We start from the raw sequence: 19,466 nt of genomic DNA on the forward strand, positions 1-19,466 counted from the left end.
CAAGCTGAGATGCAACAGAGCAAGGGAAACTTCCTCACTGAGTCTAACAATATCTCCTCAGTTTCACTTTCCCCTGGGGTCTGTTCATGTCAATAGTGGCCGTCACCATCTCACTGGCACCAAGACATGTGTTGCGTTCCCTAACTTCAATAGGCACTTGGTAAACAACTGTTAGACAAAAGACCCAACTGGTGGAAGCAGAGGAAAACAGTAACAAAATCTTCCTTTTGTCTCTTCAGTTGCAGCTAACGACATTCTCAAAAAGACTCAAAATGTCAAGATTAAAAAAACTAAGCACAGAATATTATTAATTAATTATTTGACTAATTCAATTAAATTGACTGACACACAGTCAACATTCTAAAGCTACCTTCACATAGTTAGGTGGTTTGCCCCAGGAGTTGTATCAGGTCAATCTAATTCCTAAACTAGCTACATTCTAACCCCAAAGCGTCCTTACAGCTTCCCAAGTTTCTTTTCTTCTACATCCTAAGGCTACTTTGATGTAAAGGGATCACTTGGGGATGCACCACACAGGAGCTAACCAGAATATTTTGACAAGGTTTAGGGCACATGCCCACTGTTAAGAGCCCTGTTCTATGCAACCTGGTAAGACTAAGGTGAACAGACTCAGTGACTCTCCTTGACCTCCCCTTAATCAAGCTCAGGAATGGCCAGCTTCAAAAGAATGACAGCACTCCATCAAAAGAAGTTCAAATAATTGAGCAATTCATATCCTCATTCATGACTTAAAGATAGGCTACTACAGTTCACACTGTTGTAGGCAGCATCACACTTAGCGACTCTTTTCCTACCACCTCAAACTTATGGCCCCTTAAAAAGTCAAGAAGAGAAAATGTTTTCCCAATTGTGAAACTGACCAAGGGAACTGCACCCTCTTATCGAACTTTGTATTGTTAAAATTTTTAGTCCTTTAATAACAAAGTGAAACCCTCATAATGTTTTTCAGGAAAAACAGTAGGGAAATGTTTTACGTGCTGTAAAAAATTGAATGTGAGAAAAATAGCTTGGCACTTAGCAATATGTTCATATCTCCAGGGAAATGTTAAATCCAGGAACCTGATAAGTAGACTTTACTACGTCACATTTTAATAACATTTTATAACTTACAAGATAAGTTTTTGTTTTTACCTTCTGGCTGCTACCAGTATTTTTCCCTCACTTTTCTCTATCCCTATAATCTTCTCATTTTATTTCCTTCTCTTGCCTTCTTCTATTTCCTTCTAATTAATTTCAGCCATAAGAAAAAAATATTTCCATATTGACTATATGAATTTTTACATCTAATCCAAAATAAAGATGTTAATAAAGCAGTTCCCAACACATATATTTTCATGTTATTTTAAAAAGAGGCCATATGTGGGAAATAACTGATTGAATAAAGGTAAAGAAGTCTCTCTTCTCCCCTTCAGTCTTTCTTTTCTAATTATAGGACTTCTCAGAACCCTCACAATACGCCAAATGAGATAGTGTGGGTATACCTCTTTTAAATTTGTTTAACCACAGAATTTTTTCCTCTTCAGTGAATCCAGTGAAGTGCACTTTAAGAACTGTTTTCCTAAATTTAAAAAAAAAGGAAAAAACTTAATATAGGCATAATACATTCAAAAGGTGTATGTGTTGTAGGAAGAGGGAGGCCCCCCTACAGGCCCCCAAGAGCAGGCTCTTGTCTAACACTCAGAAAAGAATTTTCTGAGGAGACACGTGCTGACAAAGCAAGAGATTTTACTGGGAAGAGCACCCGGGTGGAGAGCAGTAGGGTAAGGGAACCCAGGAAAACAGCTCTGCCCGGTGGCTTGCAGTCTCGGGTTTTATGGTGATGGGATTAGTTTCCGGGTGGTCTTTGTCCAATCATTTTAATTCAGAGTCTTTCCTGGTGGCACACGCATCGCTCAGCCAAGATGGATGCTAGTGAGAGGGATTCTGGAAAGTGGATGGACATGCGGTGTCTCCTTTCCGACCTGAACTCTTTTGGTTGGTGGTGGCTTATTAGTTCTGTATTCTTTACCAGGATCTCCTGTCATAAAACAACTCATGTGAATGGTTACTATGGTGCCTGGCCAGGGTGGGCGGTTTTAATCAGTGTGCTTCTCCTAACAACTCCCCCGAGAGACTTCATACTGAAGATACTTTTTGGGAATTGGGGCTGAGGTCTCTTTCTCCTGAGTTCCCTTACCCTACCACTCTCCACCCGGGTGCCCTTCCCAATAAAATCTCTTGCTTTGTCAGCACGTGTCTCCTTGGACAATTCTTTTCCAAGTGTTAGACAAGTGTCTGCTCTTGGGGCCCTGTAGAGGGGCCTCCCCCTTCCTACAACATATGTATACTAATTTTTTTTTAAAAAAGAGGACATTATGCCATAAGGTCAAAAGCTGGTGGGGGGGTGGGGGGGGACTGAGATAGCACTCATTAAGAATCCAACTGCAAAAATTAGTCTACTTAGAGGTGAATATGTACAAAATGCATTAATCTTCCAGAAGTATTTAAGAGGAAATCAAGCTATGAACAACAATATGACAACATTAGAGTAATAAATGAAATACAAATGGGGAACTCCTTTACAATTAGTTTAGTTACCTTTAAGTCACTTTAGTAAAACTCAAAGGGTAGGTGATAAGAAAGTCTGTACTACAGAAAACACGTGGTGGTTATTAACCTAGACAACTTCCACACGTAGGTCAGTGCTTAGCTCCTCCCACCTCCTCTTCCCTTTCTCCTGCTGCTCAGTGTTCCCACAGCACTCTATATATGGTACCACTGTTATCATATTGTATTGAAGTAATTTATTTTCTCATCTAACTTCCTGTCTAGACTGTAAGCTCCTTGAGAATGGGGTTTATACTATATCTGAATCTAACACTTCATAAATTACTAGAGTGTTTATAGTTAGTAAATTAATTGATTCTCTCAAATTCAATAATTACTACCTTACTTAGCGAACATTCATAAGGATTAACTGAATATCTGAAATTTTGGAATAATGGAGTCACCATTAAGTATTACTCATTTTTCCTCTCCATGATATAAAGAGCCAGCATGTGGCACAGACTAGGCCCGCAATAAGTGCATATTGAAATCATTATTCAATCAGCTGACCCCAAGTTTTGACTACAAGTTTAGGCCTTAGTGCAGGGGACAGGATACCTAAAGCCTGACTTCTGACTGCTGCCGAGTGCTGCACATGGCAGCAGGAGAGACAGACATTTCAGCACTAAGGCACCATCTCAACCCACTGCAGCCAAAAGCAATTCCTACAAGAGGTAAAGAAACAGGTGCTACCTGAAAAGCTCAGAAGTTTATAAAGCCCCCAACAGCTCTAAAGACTGAAATCATTCTTTTTTTTTGTAGACAATCACAGCCTAACAAGGAGTTAACTTCCTATACTGAGCACCTTTGTCACCTACGCAGACATAAGTCCATCATTTCTTTTTCAATATTCTTTCCAATTAATTATATTCTAGTATAAGCCCATTCTTCCCACTCCAGTTCTCTCTGTCTTAACTACACACACGTTATCTTTCCCATATGGTATAAATACATTAAAAAGTAATCAGAATTCTGTCTTCATAAAACTGCCCAGAGATATAGCATTCCTTTAAAGCTACAGCAATTACACATCAGCTTAAACGCCATCTAAAGCTTAACATCTTCAGGGAACAGCATGACAGGTTGCTGCTGCTGCTGCTAAGTCACTTCAGTCGTGTCCAACTCTGTGCGACCCCACAGACGGCAGCCCACCAGGCTCCCTCATCCCTGGGATTCTCCAGGCAAGAACACTGGAGTGGGTTGCCATTTCCTTCTCCAATGCATGAAAGTGAAAAGGGAAACTGAAGTCGCTCAGTCGTGTCCAACTCTTCGCGACCCCATGGGCTGCAGCCCACCAGGCTCCTCCGTCCATGGGATTTTCCAGGCAAGAGCACTGGAGTGGGGTGCCACTGACAGGAGAATGCACCTTCCAGACTATGACTTTGGAAGCTTATTCTCCTGGTAGAATTGTATTATTCTTTCACAATTTACTTAGGGTGGATATATAAGTTCTTTCCAACAAGAGCTCTGGAATACAATTTTTTTTTAAGACTGCTTAACAGAAATTCAAACAGAAATGTGAATTAAAGGGGTAATTTCAGATGTAGTGAAAAGCTGTAATGTCCATTCAAACTAATGAAGGCACACAGTATTAATCTCCTAAAAAGATTCAAATACTATGAGTAGACCAATTCTATTTCTTGGTAGGAATAAATTAAGATGATTTCCCTTACAGAAATTGCCTTAATTACAAGTAATTATCTTGTACTCTCTAAATTTACCACTATAGCACATTCTGCAAATATCATTCCCTTCAAATACTTTATTTGGAAATACAGGAGAGATTGTTGTTTTATGAATTGCGCTACAGACCTCAAACTGATTGTTTAACAGTTCTACATAACATATGTAGTAAAGAGATGACATTCTGAAGTTGGAAAGACTTGGAATTCCAAATTTATGATATTCCTATCATCAGGTAACTTATACTACCCGAAGGATTACAAACAAAATGAGAATGGCAAACGTTCAAAGATAAACTTGAGTCAAATGCAGACTTATGCATGAAACAAAGAGGAGAATCATTCTGATATACATAGATAGGGCAATCATGAAAAACATGTAAACCGTTGCTGCAGTATTTATAAAAATCCTTGCAGAGCCAAATAAAATCCCATCATTTACAACCTACTCAGTTGTTCATTTCCCTTTAATAAGAAAGGGTGAGAAAAAGCAGTTACTCATCGAGCATTATGAGGAGAAGCAGCATGTGAAAACCTAATTCCCCATCTTTGGGGCCAATTACTGTCTGGATTTCAGCTGGCATTTGAAATCTATTCTCCAGCCAAACTGGGATGGCTTACCATGCTGTAAAAACATCCTGAGAGCTTGCCTCTCCCTTCATTATTCTTGTTGCCTGGAATTGTCTCCTCGTCTTCCTCTGGCAAGCCCACCAAGTCTAACTGCAACGCCACCATGCAAACCCTCTTGACTGACTAATGCCTTCCCCAAACCTGAAACGCTTCCCCTTCTCACCAACTCAGCTGCGTCCTTGCCTTTTAGTTACTTTCTCTGGTGATGCTTAACATCTGCCACCTCACATTTCAGACATTTGTGCACATGTCTTATCCTCCCTTCTAGAGGAAATGTATTTCATTCATATTTGTATCTCAAATAGCTTTAATAAATGCTAACTAATTTGATCATTTAAAAGAAATTTTATTTTTAATATTATTATTGAAATTACCTCTAGAAGGGCTTTGTTGTTGCTGTTGTTTAGTTACTAAGTCATATCCGACTTTTTTGTGACCCCCCCATGGACTGAGCCCAGCAGCCCTCTGTCCATGGGATTTCCCAGGCAAGAATATTGGAGTGGGTTGCCATTTCCTTCTCCGGAGGATCTTCCCGACCCAGGGATCGAATCCACATCTCCTGAACTGACAGGCCAATTCTTTACAGAAAGAGCTACAGAGTCCATTAAGAAAACATACTTTTTTAAACTCTGAAATAATATCTGGTTTTATTTAATCAAAAATTGTACATGTGTATAATCAGTGTTTAAAATTCATCCACAGTAATATTATAATCTCTGTGTCTATCAATCTTCCCTAGTGTATTTGGTCAGTGTGTGCATGCTAAGTCACTGCAGTAGTATCTGACTCTTTGTGACACTATGGACTGTAGCTCACCAGGCTCCTGTGTCCATGAGGTTCTCCTGGCAAGAATACTGGAGTGTGTTGCCATTTCCTACTCCAGGAGATCTTCCCAACCCAGGATTGAACCCACGTCTCTTCCATCTCCTGCACTGGCAAGCGGGTGCTCCACCACTAGCACCCCCTGGGAAGCCCATATTTAGTCAGTATAAAAACTAATTATATTTGCATACGTAAATACACATAATAGCTCAGTTGGTAAAGAATCCGCCTACAATGCAGGATCAACCCAGGTTGATCCCTAGGTTGGAAAGATCCCTTAGAGAAGGGAAAGGCAAACCCACTCCAGTATTCTGGCCTGGAGAATGCCATGGACTGTACAATCCATACGGTCACAAAGAGTCAGACACGACTGAGCGACTTTCACTTTCAATAACTTATCATTTAAGATCCTTCCTGAGGCTGGTCAATCTGTTAAAGTAAGAATTTTTACATTTAAATTTTAAACCAAAAAAACAAGGAAATCTACTCACTTTCTCCACATTTTACACTATTTTAATCAACTTCTCAATGTCAGCAGTGTATTCTATACGCTTATAATAATTTAAAAATTAGCTCTAGGGATTTTACATTCTCATTCATCCTTAATCCAGAATGACAGAGTGCAATGTATATCAATATTATGAATTCACTTTTAAAAATTGTCACAGAATTCTGTTCAAATTAATACAGATAGTTTACTCACAGTTATATTTATACTAGAAACGCTGGTTCCATAATAGTCCAATTCTTCTAAGTTGTTTATTTCATGACCACTATAAATGGTAAAACATTTGTGTGGTTCATTAAAATTTCTTGAGAACCACAGCTATCATCAGAAATAATTAGAACAGTGACAAGAATATTCTGATATGATTTATTATTAACGAGGTATATTTCAAATTTGTGGAAACCTACATAAAGTGTTTTACTTTCCAAATAAGTTATTCTGTCTTTATTGATAGTGATCGTTAATTTTTCTTCCCTTATCCTTGGTCCTCTGTGTCATCTACTCTCACCTAGAGCTGGTCATAACCTTAAAATTACAAAGTACATGGAGTTTGTGGTCAACAACCTCTCTCCATTTCCACTCTCAGCATCTTTTTCTCCTGTTCTCCCTGGATGCTACCCTCTTAACGCTACTTCTTTTTCACTCAGGATCTCCTCAAAGTGACCCCATACTGCTAAGTCGCTTCAGTCATGTCTGACTCTGTGTGACCCCATAGACGGCAGACCACTAGGCTCCTCTGTCCCTGGGATTCTCCAGGCAAGAATACTGGAGTGGGTTGCCATTTCCTTCTCCAATGCATGAAAGTGAAAAGTGAAGGTGAAGTCGCTCAGTCGTGCCTGACTCTTAGCGACCCCATGGACTGCAGCCTACCAGGCTCCTCCGTTCATGGGATTTTCCAGGCAAGAGTACTGGAGTGGGGTGCCATTGCCATCTCCGAAGTGACCCCATACTCCACCTCAAAACAGGCCTCTCAGTGACCAGGAATTGCAGCATGCCAGGCCTCCCTGTCCATCACCAATTCCCAGAGTTCACTCGGACTCACGTCCATCGAGTCAGTGATGCCATCCAGCCAGCTCATCCTCTGTCGTCCCCTTCTCCTCCTGCCCCCAATCCCTCCCAGCATCAGAGTCTTTTCCAATGAGTCAACTCTTCGCATGAGGTGGCCAAAGTATTGGAGTTTCAGCTTCAGCATCAGTCCTTCCAAAGAACACCCAGGACTGATCTCCTTTAGAATGGACTGGTTGGATCTCCTTGCAGTCCAAGGGACTCTCAAGAGTCCTCTCCAACACCACAGTTCAAAAGCATCAATTCTTCGGCGCTCAGCTTTCTTCACAGTCCAACTCTCACATCCACACATGACCACTGGGAAAACCATAGCCTTGACTAGACAGACCTTTGTTGGCAAAGTAATGTCTCTGTTTTTGAATAGCATGTCATTTATCAAATCATTCAAAATGTTTTTCAGTCCCTGTGACCAAGCATCCTCAAAAGTATCTAACTCAGTGTTCAACAGAATAACAAATTCTCACTTACCAAAAGGTCATTTATTAATCACCTTAAATATCTCAAACACTGCCTAAAACCAGAAATTATTTTTAAAAAAACAACCTCTAAGTAGCCAAAACAGAAAATCACAGTTTATACTCTCAAGTTCAATACTCATAAGAGAAACCCTCATTCAGAGACTACTAACTTTAATTTCAGTCACACGTTAAGGCTCAGTTAGCTGCATTTCTCACTCACCACAGACAGGAAACAAATGCATAAAACAAAACTGCAAGAGGCAGGCACATGACAGCAGCATCACTCTGGGCAACATGGAAAGAGGTAAAAATCGCACGAAGACGAAATAAAAGTATTTTAAGAGAAATAGAAAAGCAGTCTGGGGTCATTCAGTATAGGAACAAATAATTCCATATTCCTTAAAAGCTGTCCTATAGTAGTGCTGCATTATGCCAAAGTAGAATAATTCATGCTTGTGATAATAATCCTGAGTAATCTGGAGAAGCTTAGTACCTCTGTTTAAGAAGGTAGAAAATGTATTATATATTTTAGAAAATTTCATATTAAAGAACGGTTGAAATTTAACAAGGGCTGACAGTTAACAAATTAAGTTTGAGCTAACAAGAAATTCACAAGAACTCCACAGTTAAATAATAGCATAGTGATTTTTCATGGAAACTATGGTGACTACAGAATATTAAAATTCATAATTAATCCCTCAAACTTATTTTAGTCTTAATTTCAGTATTTATCACCACCATTCCTAACCTACCAAATACTAACTGAATCAAAGTAAATTTGTAGTATTATAGGTAAAAGGTGGTGTAACATCAGCAATTTCACATGCTTCAACCTAATATATTCACCAAAATTAATAACAATATAGAAGGCTGCATTTATCTTTTATTTCTCCAGCCCACCCTCTGTTGGAAAAAATGAATTATTAAATAATAAAGTCGCAAAGTCCACCAAAATGATTGTGAGTCCACTACCACTCACCATGACATTCTCTTTCCACTCCTTAAAAACAAATTTATTTCCAAAACTACCTGATAGATCTGGGCTTAAGCATTTCAGTTTTTCACAGATAATCGTGATTTAACATAATCCTAAAAATGAGTATGTGGATTTTCATATGTTGATTTATAAATATTTAAAATATAAAACATGTTTAACAATTGTCAGAGCAATGAAGTAATGAACCAGATAAATATAATAGTTACTCAAGGTTTTTAGTTATATAAAACAAGTTGGCACTCAATCTGTTTTTAGGTTCAAATATTGTTATTTTGATTTTCCATAAAACAAGGAACATCTATTTATTCACTGGACCAGTCAAAATAAGAAATCACTTATCAACTTTGAAAAACCCAATCTCTAATCTAATAAATGTTGTTATGCCAATATAGGATATGTTATCCCAGAATGCACAACAAAATTTCCTTACAGCTTTCTTCCTTCCCTACCCCCACTACTATCTTTCAAGGTTTAAGTCTACATATATCTCTGTGTTTAGGAGAGTATGTATCCAAGCACAAAGAGTTCCCACAATGACCTGCTAGTTCCCAACTCCACTTTGTCCCTATTCCAAATGGTAACTGCTCTCTACCTCAAAATTACCTCAAAATCTGTGTTTTCACAAGCCTTAGTCTCTCAATGTGCTATAAATCCAAAATATTACCTCCCCCAAAGTAAGTAATGCTGGAAATATGGGTATTCATGAATGGACATTAGCTTACACAACCAGACATAAGCTATAGAAATTTCGGCCTTTCATAGTCCAAACTGAGAGATATCTACCAGCAGAAAGCTTATGTGCAGCTGACAACTGACATCATTTATTTCAGGTACTCAGGTACTTTCTTCAGAAATGCTAAGTTTATTACAGAGAAGGTATAAACCAAAGGATACAATTTTATGTTTTTCCTAACAATACATGCTGAAAGAATAGAATACTCAAAATAACAAAGACAGAAAAAACAGAATGAATAACAAACTGTGTTGAAAAAGGAATATAGTTAAAGGGCTTGATCACGTGAGAATATTCCCCTTAGCTACAAAAATCTAAAAAGGGAGACTAATAAGAAACTTCAGGACAAAAGATTCATATATATCCCAAAAATGACAGTTAAATGATATAATTTTTATAGCTTTCAATAAAACTACATGATTTTAGCACATCAATAAAAGCAAAGTTTTAAAGCTGAGACATACATTGTTATTAATGACATAATGAATTCACTGCAGAAGCTAAGGCTGACAAGGCCAGCCAGGATTTCAGGTTTTCTCTTGCTTCTGCTGTGTTTTCCACAGCATGTCATCACTGTGACTGACTAGCAAAATGAAGGTGGCTGCTGGAGCCTTTTCTTGAAGTTGGGCCAATTAAACTCTGTAGCCTCTCACACTAGCAATGTTTACTGGCTAGCTCCTAAACAGTAAAGATGCCAAATCAGATTTCCTCATCACTGACTTCCTTCACTTCTTATCAAGTCTATCAGCTATTTCTAGCTACTCCAATGTCCCTGGAAGTAGTTTTCTATTGATGACCATTTTCCCACCAGTTTTACAAGATCAAAAACATTTCAGGCTGAAGGGAGTAAAGATTTACTCTGGTAGTTTACAACCATGGTGTTGCTCCACTGGGTATCTTGCGACCCAGTTGTAAGATGTTGTAATTTCATGCTAAGATGGGCACAGTAAAAGACAGAAATGGCAAGGACCTAATAGAGTAGAAGAGATTAAGAAGAGGTGGCAAGAATACACAGAAGAATTAAACAAAAAAGGTCTTAATGACCCAGATAACCACAATGGTGTGGTCACTCACCTAGAGCCAGACATCCTGAAATGTGAAGTCAAGTGGGCCTTTGAAAGCATCACTATGAACAAAGCTAGTAGAGGTGATGGAATTCAGCTGAGCTATTTCAAATCGTAAAGGATGATGCTATGAAAGTGCTGCACTCAATATGTCAACAAATTTGGAAAGCTTGGCAGTGGCCACAGGACTGGAAAAGGTCAGTTTTTATTCCAATCCCAAAGAAAGGCAATGCCAGAGAATGTTCAAACTACCACACAACTGAGCTCATTTCAGATGCTAGCAAGGTCATGTTCAAAATTCTTCAAGCTAAGCTTCAACAGTACATCAACCAAGAACTTCCAGACGTAAGGGCTAGATTTAGAAAAGGCAGAGGAACCAGAGATCAAATTGCCAAATTCAATGGATCATAGAAGAATCACAGGAATTCCAAAAAACATCTACTTCTGCCTCATTGACTACACTAAGCATCTGACTGTGTGGATCACAACAAACTATGGAAAATTCCTAAACAGATGGGAATACCAGACCACCTCAGTTACCTTCTGAGAAACCTATATGTGGGTCAAGAAGCGACAGTTAGAATCTGTCATAGAAAAACAGACTGGTTCAAAATTGGGAAAGGAATATGTCAAGGCTATATATTGTCGCCCTGCTTATTTAACTGCTATGCAGAGTACATCATAGGAAATACCAGGCTGGACAACTCACAAGTTGGAATCAAGATTGCCAGGTATGCAGATGATACTACCGTTATGGCAGAACGCAAAGAGGAACTAAAGAGTCTCTTGATGAAAGTGAAAGAGAAAAGTGAAAAAGCTGGCTCAAAACTCATCATTTAAAAAAATAAGATCATGGCATCTGTTCCCATCATTTCATGGCAAATAGATGGGAAAAAAATGGAAACTGTGGCAAGTTTTATTTTCTTGGGCTCCAAAATCACTGCAGATGATTGCAGCCATGAAATTCAAAGACGCTTGCTCCTTGGAAGAAAAGCTATGACCAACCTAGAGAGCATATTAAAAAGTAGAGACATCACTTTGCCAACAAAGGTCCCTATGGTCAAAGTCCCTATAGTTTTTCCAGTAGTCATATACAGATGTGAGAGTTGGACCATTAAGAGCACTGAAGAATTGATGCTTTCGAACTGTGGTGCTGGAGAAGACTTGAGAGTTCCTTGGACAGCAAGGAGATCAAACCAGTCCATCCTGAAGGAAATCAGTCCTGAATATTCACTGGACGGACTGATGCTGAAGCCAAAGCTCCAATACTTTGGCCACCTGATGTGAAGAGCCATCTATCTCATTGGAAAAGACCCTAATGCCATGAAAGACTGAGGCCAGGAGGAGAAGGGGGCGACAGAGGATGAGATGGTTACATATCATCACAACTCAATGGAAATGAGTTTGAGCAAATTCCAGGAGACAGTATAGGATAGGGAAGCCTGGCATGCTGCAGTCCATGGGGTTCCAAAGAGTCGCACACAACTGAGCAACTGAACAACAATGACTAGACAAAAGAGAGACATCGCAGAATGTTAAAAAGGAGAATAATACATGTGTTTCTTTAAATAATTACTCTAGAAGAAGAAAGAAGGGAAAGTCAGAGGAAAAAAGAGACAAGAAAAAGAAAAATCATTAGGATGTCATTTGCAATATATCCAGCAAGTGACAATGAGGCATTTGACTCTAACAGTGAGGAGTCAGATGTGAAAGATTAAATGACATGTCCAAGGACACAAGTCATGGGAACTGCCAGAACCAAAACCTAGGTCTCTAGGTTGCACTGATCCAGGAATGATGTATAGAATAGATCTGCAGAAAGACCTTTATCATGAAATTTCTAAGACTTCTCTTTAAAACTGCTTTGGTCACAATGCTTATTTTTAAGTTTAATTTTATACTATAAACAAACTGTGGTCCACAATGAACATGATAATATCAACTAGCACAACATTTAGGCAGGTAACTAAGTAAAATTCAGTATAATTGTATTAAAATTTGAAGTTGAGCTTTCTAATCTAAAAACAAAATACTTTATCATAGAAAAAGTGCAGGGATTTGAAATACGCTTTTTTTGGTAAAAGTAATAAGCTATTTCCAGACACAAATTTATAGGATGCAATCCTTATACATGAGCTTTGAAATAAGCTTTTTAAATGAAGCCCTATCAGAGAAGTCATTTAAGAAGCCAGAGTCACATTATATTAATGTGAAAAGTATAATAAGATAAATACATCATATGATTCTCAAATGACATAATTAATGTAGCTTATGTGACATATTCCTATTAATGATCTTTTATTATGTATGAACAGTAAAATAACATCAGATAAGCAATGAAAAAATCCAATCAGTAGCAGCTTTCCTGAAGGTTTTGACTGCAGTCTTATTTACACAGTGTTATCTGATACTAATCCTTGGATTTTAAAGAGCAAAAATCACTTCAGAATTGTAAACAAACATGTTCCTATGAGATGATCATTTTAATTACTATCATTTCTGTAAATACAATATAAAAATAATGTGCTACATGATCGCCTCTTAAGGGGAAAACAGATTCTGCCAGGCCCATAAGGTTATGTTAATAAAAGAATCGTGACCCTGGATCCGATCCTAGCCCACAGAGCCTGATAGTGTGTCTTAACAATGACTACTATGGAACCCGTGTGGAAAGTATAGCTGTCCCCTCCCCGATACTGTCTACAAAAGATCAGAAGTGAGTGTCAAAATACTGTTGTTTTCTTTAATAAGCCATTACAGTCTAATACCTAAGAGCCAAATGAAATATTTTGAACTTTTTTACATTTAAAGATCATACCACCCTAAAAACAGATACAAGTTTTACAAAGCAATATTTCTTATTTACTTTTACATCAAATAAATATCTACTGAACAACTATATTATCCTTGGCACCAAAAAGAGAGGTGTGAAGTATTGTTTCTAAACTCAAGGAGCTTGAAGCATAATTGAGAGGCTGATTTTAAAAAAGGTGGGGGGAGGGGTGGCTTACTATCAGTAAAGCACAATCTAGATTTTAAATGCTCCAGGAATTCAGAAGTAGATAAAATCACTGTTTCTTCAAGAAGGGGAGGGAAGAGCATCTTGGTGGTAGTATCCAGAAGTGAGGGAGCAAAGCTACAGCTAACTGAGCTCCTCACTGATCCTGAGGGCGGAACAGGATTAATCATGTTCTGGCGGTTCCTTTGTGAAAAAAAGGTAGCAGACTCTAACTGAATACTCCAAAGCCCACATCTTGAATTTTAGTATTTACTTAAACCCAGCAAATAAGCAGAGGAAAGAACAGTAAAGAGCTCCCTTTCAATCATATACCCCAGCTGCATGCTCAGTTAGAAACAAAGAAACCTAGAACCTATGGTCATGGTATTACGGTGAGCCCAGAATTTACAAAAGCCAGCACTGGCAGTGGCTGACAGGGCACCAGGACGGCAAGTTACCAACCAATCCTAGCCATGAGGCCCAGCTACACCCAATGCTGCTTGGATCAGTATTCTACTGATGATCTTCCTAGCTTTGCTGAATCACATCAATGTAGTATCACTTTTCATTTGTAGCCTAAATGGTTTTTATGAAACAGTTTGACAAAACACATGGCACGTGACTGCACCACCACAAATGTGTTAGCACACCCAGCCAGAGACCACGGCAATGACTGGATCTGTGAGTATTCTTACAAGTGTAAAAAATAAACATAATCTTTGTAAAGACTTATTTGTGCCCTCTAGGAGTTGAATATTCTTTCAAGGAAGCTTCCATTTCCAATGTAGAAGAAGCAATAAGAACTGTTCTCCAGCCACCTCCAAATAATCACACAGTATTTGATAGCTCAGCTTATTTTTAATCTTCCATGAACTCCATAGAATTTTATCTGGATCCTTGTAACATGATGATTTGGGATTATGAATGCAGTGAATAAACACAACCTTCTGGTATAGCAATTTAAGTATCACAGAGTGAGTAAATACTTCAGAGTGAATCCTAACACTTGAAACAGAATCTTCCAGAGTCCAGAAATCCACCTGACTGCCAAGAATAATACTTCCGTGGTTCAAGCAATACCAGTACCCAGAGGGGTTTCCACAGACATAACCGCATGAGTTACTGCGTACTGGGTAAAATAGAAAAAACAGACATTTATGAATGTATATTTTGCAGACGTCTTAAAAGTACTCATAAATACACAATTTACAAATACAGAAGAAATTGAGGGGAGGGCTCTAGGAATACACAGCATCTGTTTAAATTGCTTGATCATATCATTTCTTCTACGGGTTTTCCTCACCCTAACTTTGATTTTTATAGGTCGGGGGGGTGGGGAGGGGATGCATGGATCTCATCTAAAATACATGAAACCAATCTCACTGAAAAAAGCTCTATGATAAGAACTAATACATGAGAGATTCTGACTTCAGGATGAGGTAGAAATGACTTTGTTTCAGATAGCAAATTAGATAGCAAAGAAAACCTTTCAATTCACCAGGCTATATTGAAGCAGTGTTTGTTAGATTTTCTAGCAATAAAACAAATGCACAATATCATCTCATGCATTTCACACAATTTCTATTTCAGCTCTGATGTAAAACATGGTATCACACATCATGCCACAAAGAAAGAGTCAGTTTAGCTAGTTCAAGTAAAACACCAGGCAGCTGCTAACAGAGACAGGTCATGGCTGGGGAGGCGCACAGCACATTCAGTTCACTATGTTTTCCCTCAGAAGAATGTCAATAAAAACCAGGCCAAATTAGGTATTTGGGGGGGCGAGGGGAGGAGTCCTGCTATGCAGTGAACCACTGTTCACCTAACAGCACCAGTCAGACAAGTTAGCAAAAGCGAGCCCTAGCCAAAGCTACAGCCGCCAACAACTTGAAGAAAGCTGTCTTTCTCCCTGAACGTCCTGGGGTAGCGACCAGTCCCACATTTAGAAACGTTATTTCTGGGGCCAATAGCAATTTATTTTGATAGAACCACTGGATTTTTTTTTTCGTGAGTTCTCAACAAAGGAGCCATATTAGGAAATAATCTCGCAAAAAGCAAAGTGCCCCCTCCCCCTCTTCCCCACGATCGATGCACACACACCCGTGCAGGCTGCCACGCACAGACACACGCCCGTGACAATGGCTGGCATGTTCACTCGCGCTGGCCCACGCGGCCGTCTGGAGCCCCGCGGGCAGAAGGCCCAGCCGGCCGGCCCCAGGCGCTTAGGCTGGAGGCCCCGCGGCCCCGCTGCCCGGGAACCAGCTGCTGGGCGGTTGAGCTGGGGATGCTCGCCCCCCAGCGGGGCCCTGGGGAAGCGGCTGCCAGCGGCTCAGAGCCTATTAACCCCTGGGGGAAGTAGGTGCTACAACACCCACCTGCGAGGACATTGGAGTGTGTCGGGAACACAACCCCAAATGGCTCCCCGCAGACGAGGCGCCACCGAGTTCTTAGACCCCGGCAGCTCTTGGCTGGCTCCGGCAAAGCTAATCGTGTTGCTAGCTCCACCGGGTTTCTAAAGCAAAGGGATGTTTCTGAGCTGTCACCCCTGAGAGTCCAGGCATACCAAGAAGGAAAAACTTAAGAGGGCAGTGGACGCAGATCAGACTTGGTAACTCGTCCCTAAGGAACTGGCCTAAGTCCCAAAGGGACAGAGCTATTTGGACCTGCCCATCCAGCTAACTATGGAAGGGGTGGAGGGACCCGAGGGCAGCCGCCCCCTGTCACCCCTCCCTGGGTCGGGCATCAGGGCCCCGTCCCCACTCCGGGACACTTACCTTCTTCCGGGGCTGCCATTTCATCATATTTGTACAGCCGATATGTGGAACATCAAGATGCTGGCTGGGGGCTGGGGGCAGATGCAGGGCAGCGGCGACTCCAAGTCATGCTGCCTCCCTCCCACCCCCTAATTCTTTCCCATATTCACCGCGAAGGGAAAGAGCCCAGGAGAGTCCAGTCTTTTCGCCTTCAGTTCAATGAAGTATCCCCAAACCAGGAACACGCTCCCCACGGGGCTAGGAAGTCCCAGCGGCAACCAGCGTACTCCAGCCAGAGCGGAGCATTTTCCCCTCGGGCCAGTGCCCGCAAAAGGAGCCTGCGGCAGGGGGTCTCCAAGCCGGCGCAGAGACCCTCCCTCAGAGAAGAGCCGGAGAACGCAAGCTGCTGCAGAAACCCAGTCGGGTTCCTGCCATCCAAACCCCTTTTGACGAATTCTCCTCTTCTCAAAAAAAGATTAGACAAGCAATCAAACCCTCACGCGCAGCCTGGAGCAATTCCCAAGATTCTGAGTGTATTTCTCGTTTGTAAAATTTAGCAAAGAAAATTCCAAAGATCTGTAATCAGAGCTTCTTTGCGCTGTTTTCTCTTCCTTCTTGGGATAACTTGGGGAAAGGATCTACCCTTCCCGAAATGTCTACCTTCCCTTAACACTGTAAATAGGAAAACTTGGTTTGTGTGTTTAGATTTTTTTTTTTTTAATTCCCAAGAACCTTAGTGGGGAAAGGCTGGAAGGAAATCCTGCAAGAACCCAACTCCACAGCTCAGTCTGCACTAATGACTTCCTTCCCTTCAGTGCGAGCACAGCCTGCCCAGCTCCAGCCACACAGAGCAAATGGTTTCTGGGTCTTAGTGCCACGACATCGGCTTCAAAGCAAAAAGTAAAGCACACAGTTTCAGAGGCACCTCACAGGTCCCAAGGAATCAGAGCCAGAAGAGATCTACAGAAGCAGGAGACCATTTCAAAAGATCTTGATTTGTGAGTTATATCAATAGACCAAAGGGCTATATAATCTAAAAGTCTGACTTGAAGGAAAAAGATTTAAGGTATCTGACAAGATTAAAAATTTAATTCAAAGTAGACTCTGCTTCTCTAAATTTAGCACTGATTTTATTATTGCTATCAATATTAAGTTTCATGCAGCATCTGTAAAATGATTCCATCCTACTTAAGGAGCTACATCTCCAAACACAAAATACAATGTAATTCTATTATTTGTCATCCAACATGTCTAGTAATTCTTATCACCATGAGGCTACTTTGATAGATGGGAATTAATGGGTAGTGTAAGCTACTAGAATACTAACTGATGTACATAATAAAAACAGCTGATGTACCATCACTCCATTGTTCCAACCACGTTTAACATATTACTCTCAAAGTTCTATAATATAATGCATTGGCAGGACTGACTGATGGGGATGATTATAAGCAGATAGGATACTAACAATATCAGATACAAATGTCATTAAAATACCCAAAACAGTTAACTAAAACAAATTATTTTTGAGTCTTTTTTTCTAAGCCTGAGTCTGAAATCTGATTATGAAATCATTATCTTTAAAAAAAATAATATTAGCAATTATAGCTAAAGGAATAAGCACTAGTTCTTAAGCCATAATCTACATCATAGGTACACATCAGCCTTACTGCTCTGCTCAATAAAGCTACTAAGTGCCTATGATGTAAGCACTTGTTATTTGCCAGCCCCTGTACCAGACACTAGAAATATGAGTAAGAGGCTGTCCCTGCTCTTAAAATTACATACTGCAGGCTGGAGTCACAAATAACACCAATACTCTGTGTATGTTCTAACATCCAAGTCATTTTTCACAGCTTAACATGGATAGCTTAGTAACACGGAAGTTCAATAAACTCCAAACCAAATTCATTAATCTTCCCCAAAATCAGTCTCTTCCCAACTTTCCTGTATCTGTCCATAGCACTGTTATTCTTCTAGGATCACAAACTAAAACTTTAATTAACATCATTCCTATGTCTCATCTATCACCAAGTCCTTTCACTTCTCTCTCAGACATTGCTTTCAAATTCCTGCTACTGATATCTGAGGTCAGAACCTCACAAAACAAACATATATTAAGTCTCAACTGGGTGCAAAACATCATATAGGATAGAAAGATATAAAACCAAGTCTCAACACTAGAAGAAGTTAAAAGAAGTTAGGACAGAGCTGAAGATCTATAAGAAGACAACCAGACATTTGCTTGGTCAGTTAAACAAACGAGTTACGTGTTTAATAGCATTCCAAGAGACAGAAGAAGAAACCACTGTAAACAGGGATGGCCAAGGACGGTGTGACAAAGGAATCTGAAACAAAACTCAAAGGAGATACAACTCACTCTAGAGCCAAAAGCCAAGGTCCTTATCACACGCAGTAATGCTCTTCAGAATTGCAGAACTCACCTCCCACCCACTCTGCCCCTGACTTTCTCAGACCCTGCCCTACTGGCCACCTCACTGTTCCTCTTCCAGAACCACTCTTCCCCCAACACCTTCTTGGATCCCGCCCTCAGTCCCTTCAGTGCCATTTCATATTGGAGAAGCTCTCTCACGGTCCCGCCTAAGCCACAGCACTGTGACCCACGCGCTGTTGCTGTCTCTCTTCCTCGGGCTGCTACAGTTACTCCACAGGCCTCATGGCATATATTAAGAGTTTATGAATTTAATGTCTTACATCCCCAAGAATGTAAGTTACAATGGAGCAGGAACTTTGTCATAAAATCAACACCCAGTGAACAGTGCCTGATGCAACGGTCAATAAATATTTGTTGAATGAAATAACGAAAGAAAAGGATAAATAGTGTGAGCAAAGGAGGCAAGCCTATGTAAGATGCAGTCAAGATACAAAATATATCAATCTGCCTAAAATTAAAGCTTAAATATGAGAATGTTAGAGGCAGAATGTTTCTTGTTCAGCTCTGTAATCCTCAGGGGCCAGCATAGTGCCTGGCACAGCAGAGGTGCTCAATATTTATGGGATGAAAGAATGGAGGGAGCGTAGAGATTGAATGATGAATGAATGAAATTCCATTCCATTCCATATAAAGTAAAAGATACTTTGGCAAGGTACATTGGAACCAAATGGCAGGGAAGAATGTAAGGCAAAGA

General features: G+C 40.1%; 1 protein-coding gene across 1 annotated transcript in view; it reads right to left on the reverse strand.

Moving 5' to 3' along the window:
- The window catches only part of TTC28 (tetratricopeptide repeat domain 28), a 411,962-nt gene extending 395,557 nt beyond the window's left edge, over positions 1-16,405 (reverse strand). Inside the window, exon 1 of the mRNA XM_068989991.1 lies at positions 16,339-16,405. Within this exon, the coding sequence (XP_068846092.1) occupies positions 16,339-16,365 (27 nt within the window). The 5' untranslated portion in view covers positions 16,366-16,405. The remainder of the gene's footprint in view (positions 1-16,338) is intronic.
- Between the last annotated feature and the right edge of the window lie 3,061 nt (positions 16,406-19,466).

Source organism: Capricornis sumatraensis, chromosome 17 (assembly GCF_032405125.1).
Source record: "Capricornis sumatraensis isolate serow.1 chromosome 17, serow.2, whole genome shotgun sequence".
Classification (NCBI taxonomy): Eukaryota; Metazoa; Chordata; class Mammalia; order Artiodactyla; family Bovidae; genus Capricornis; species Capricornis sumatraensis.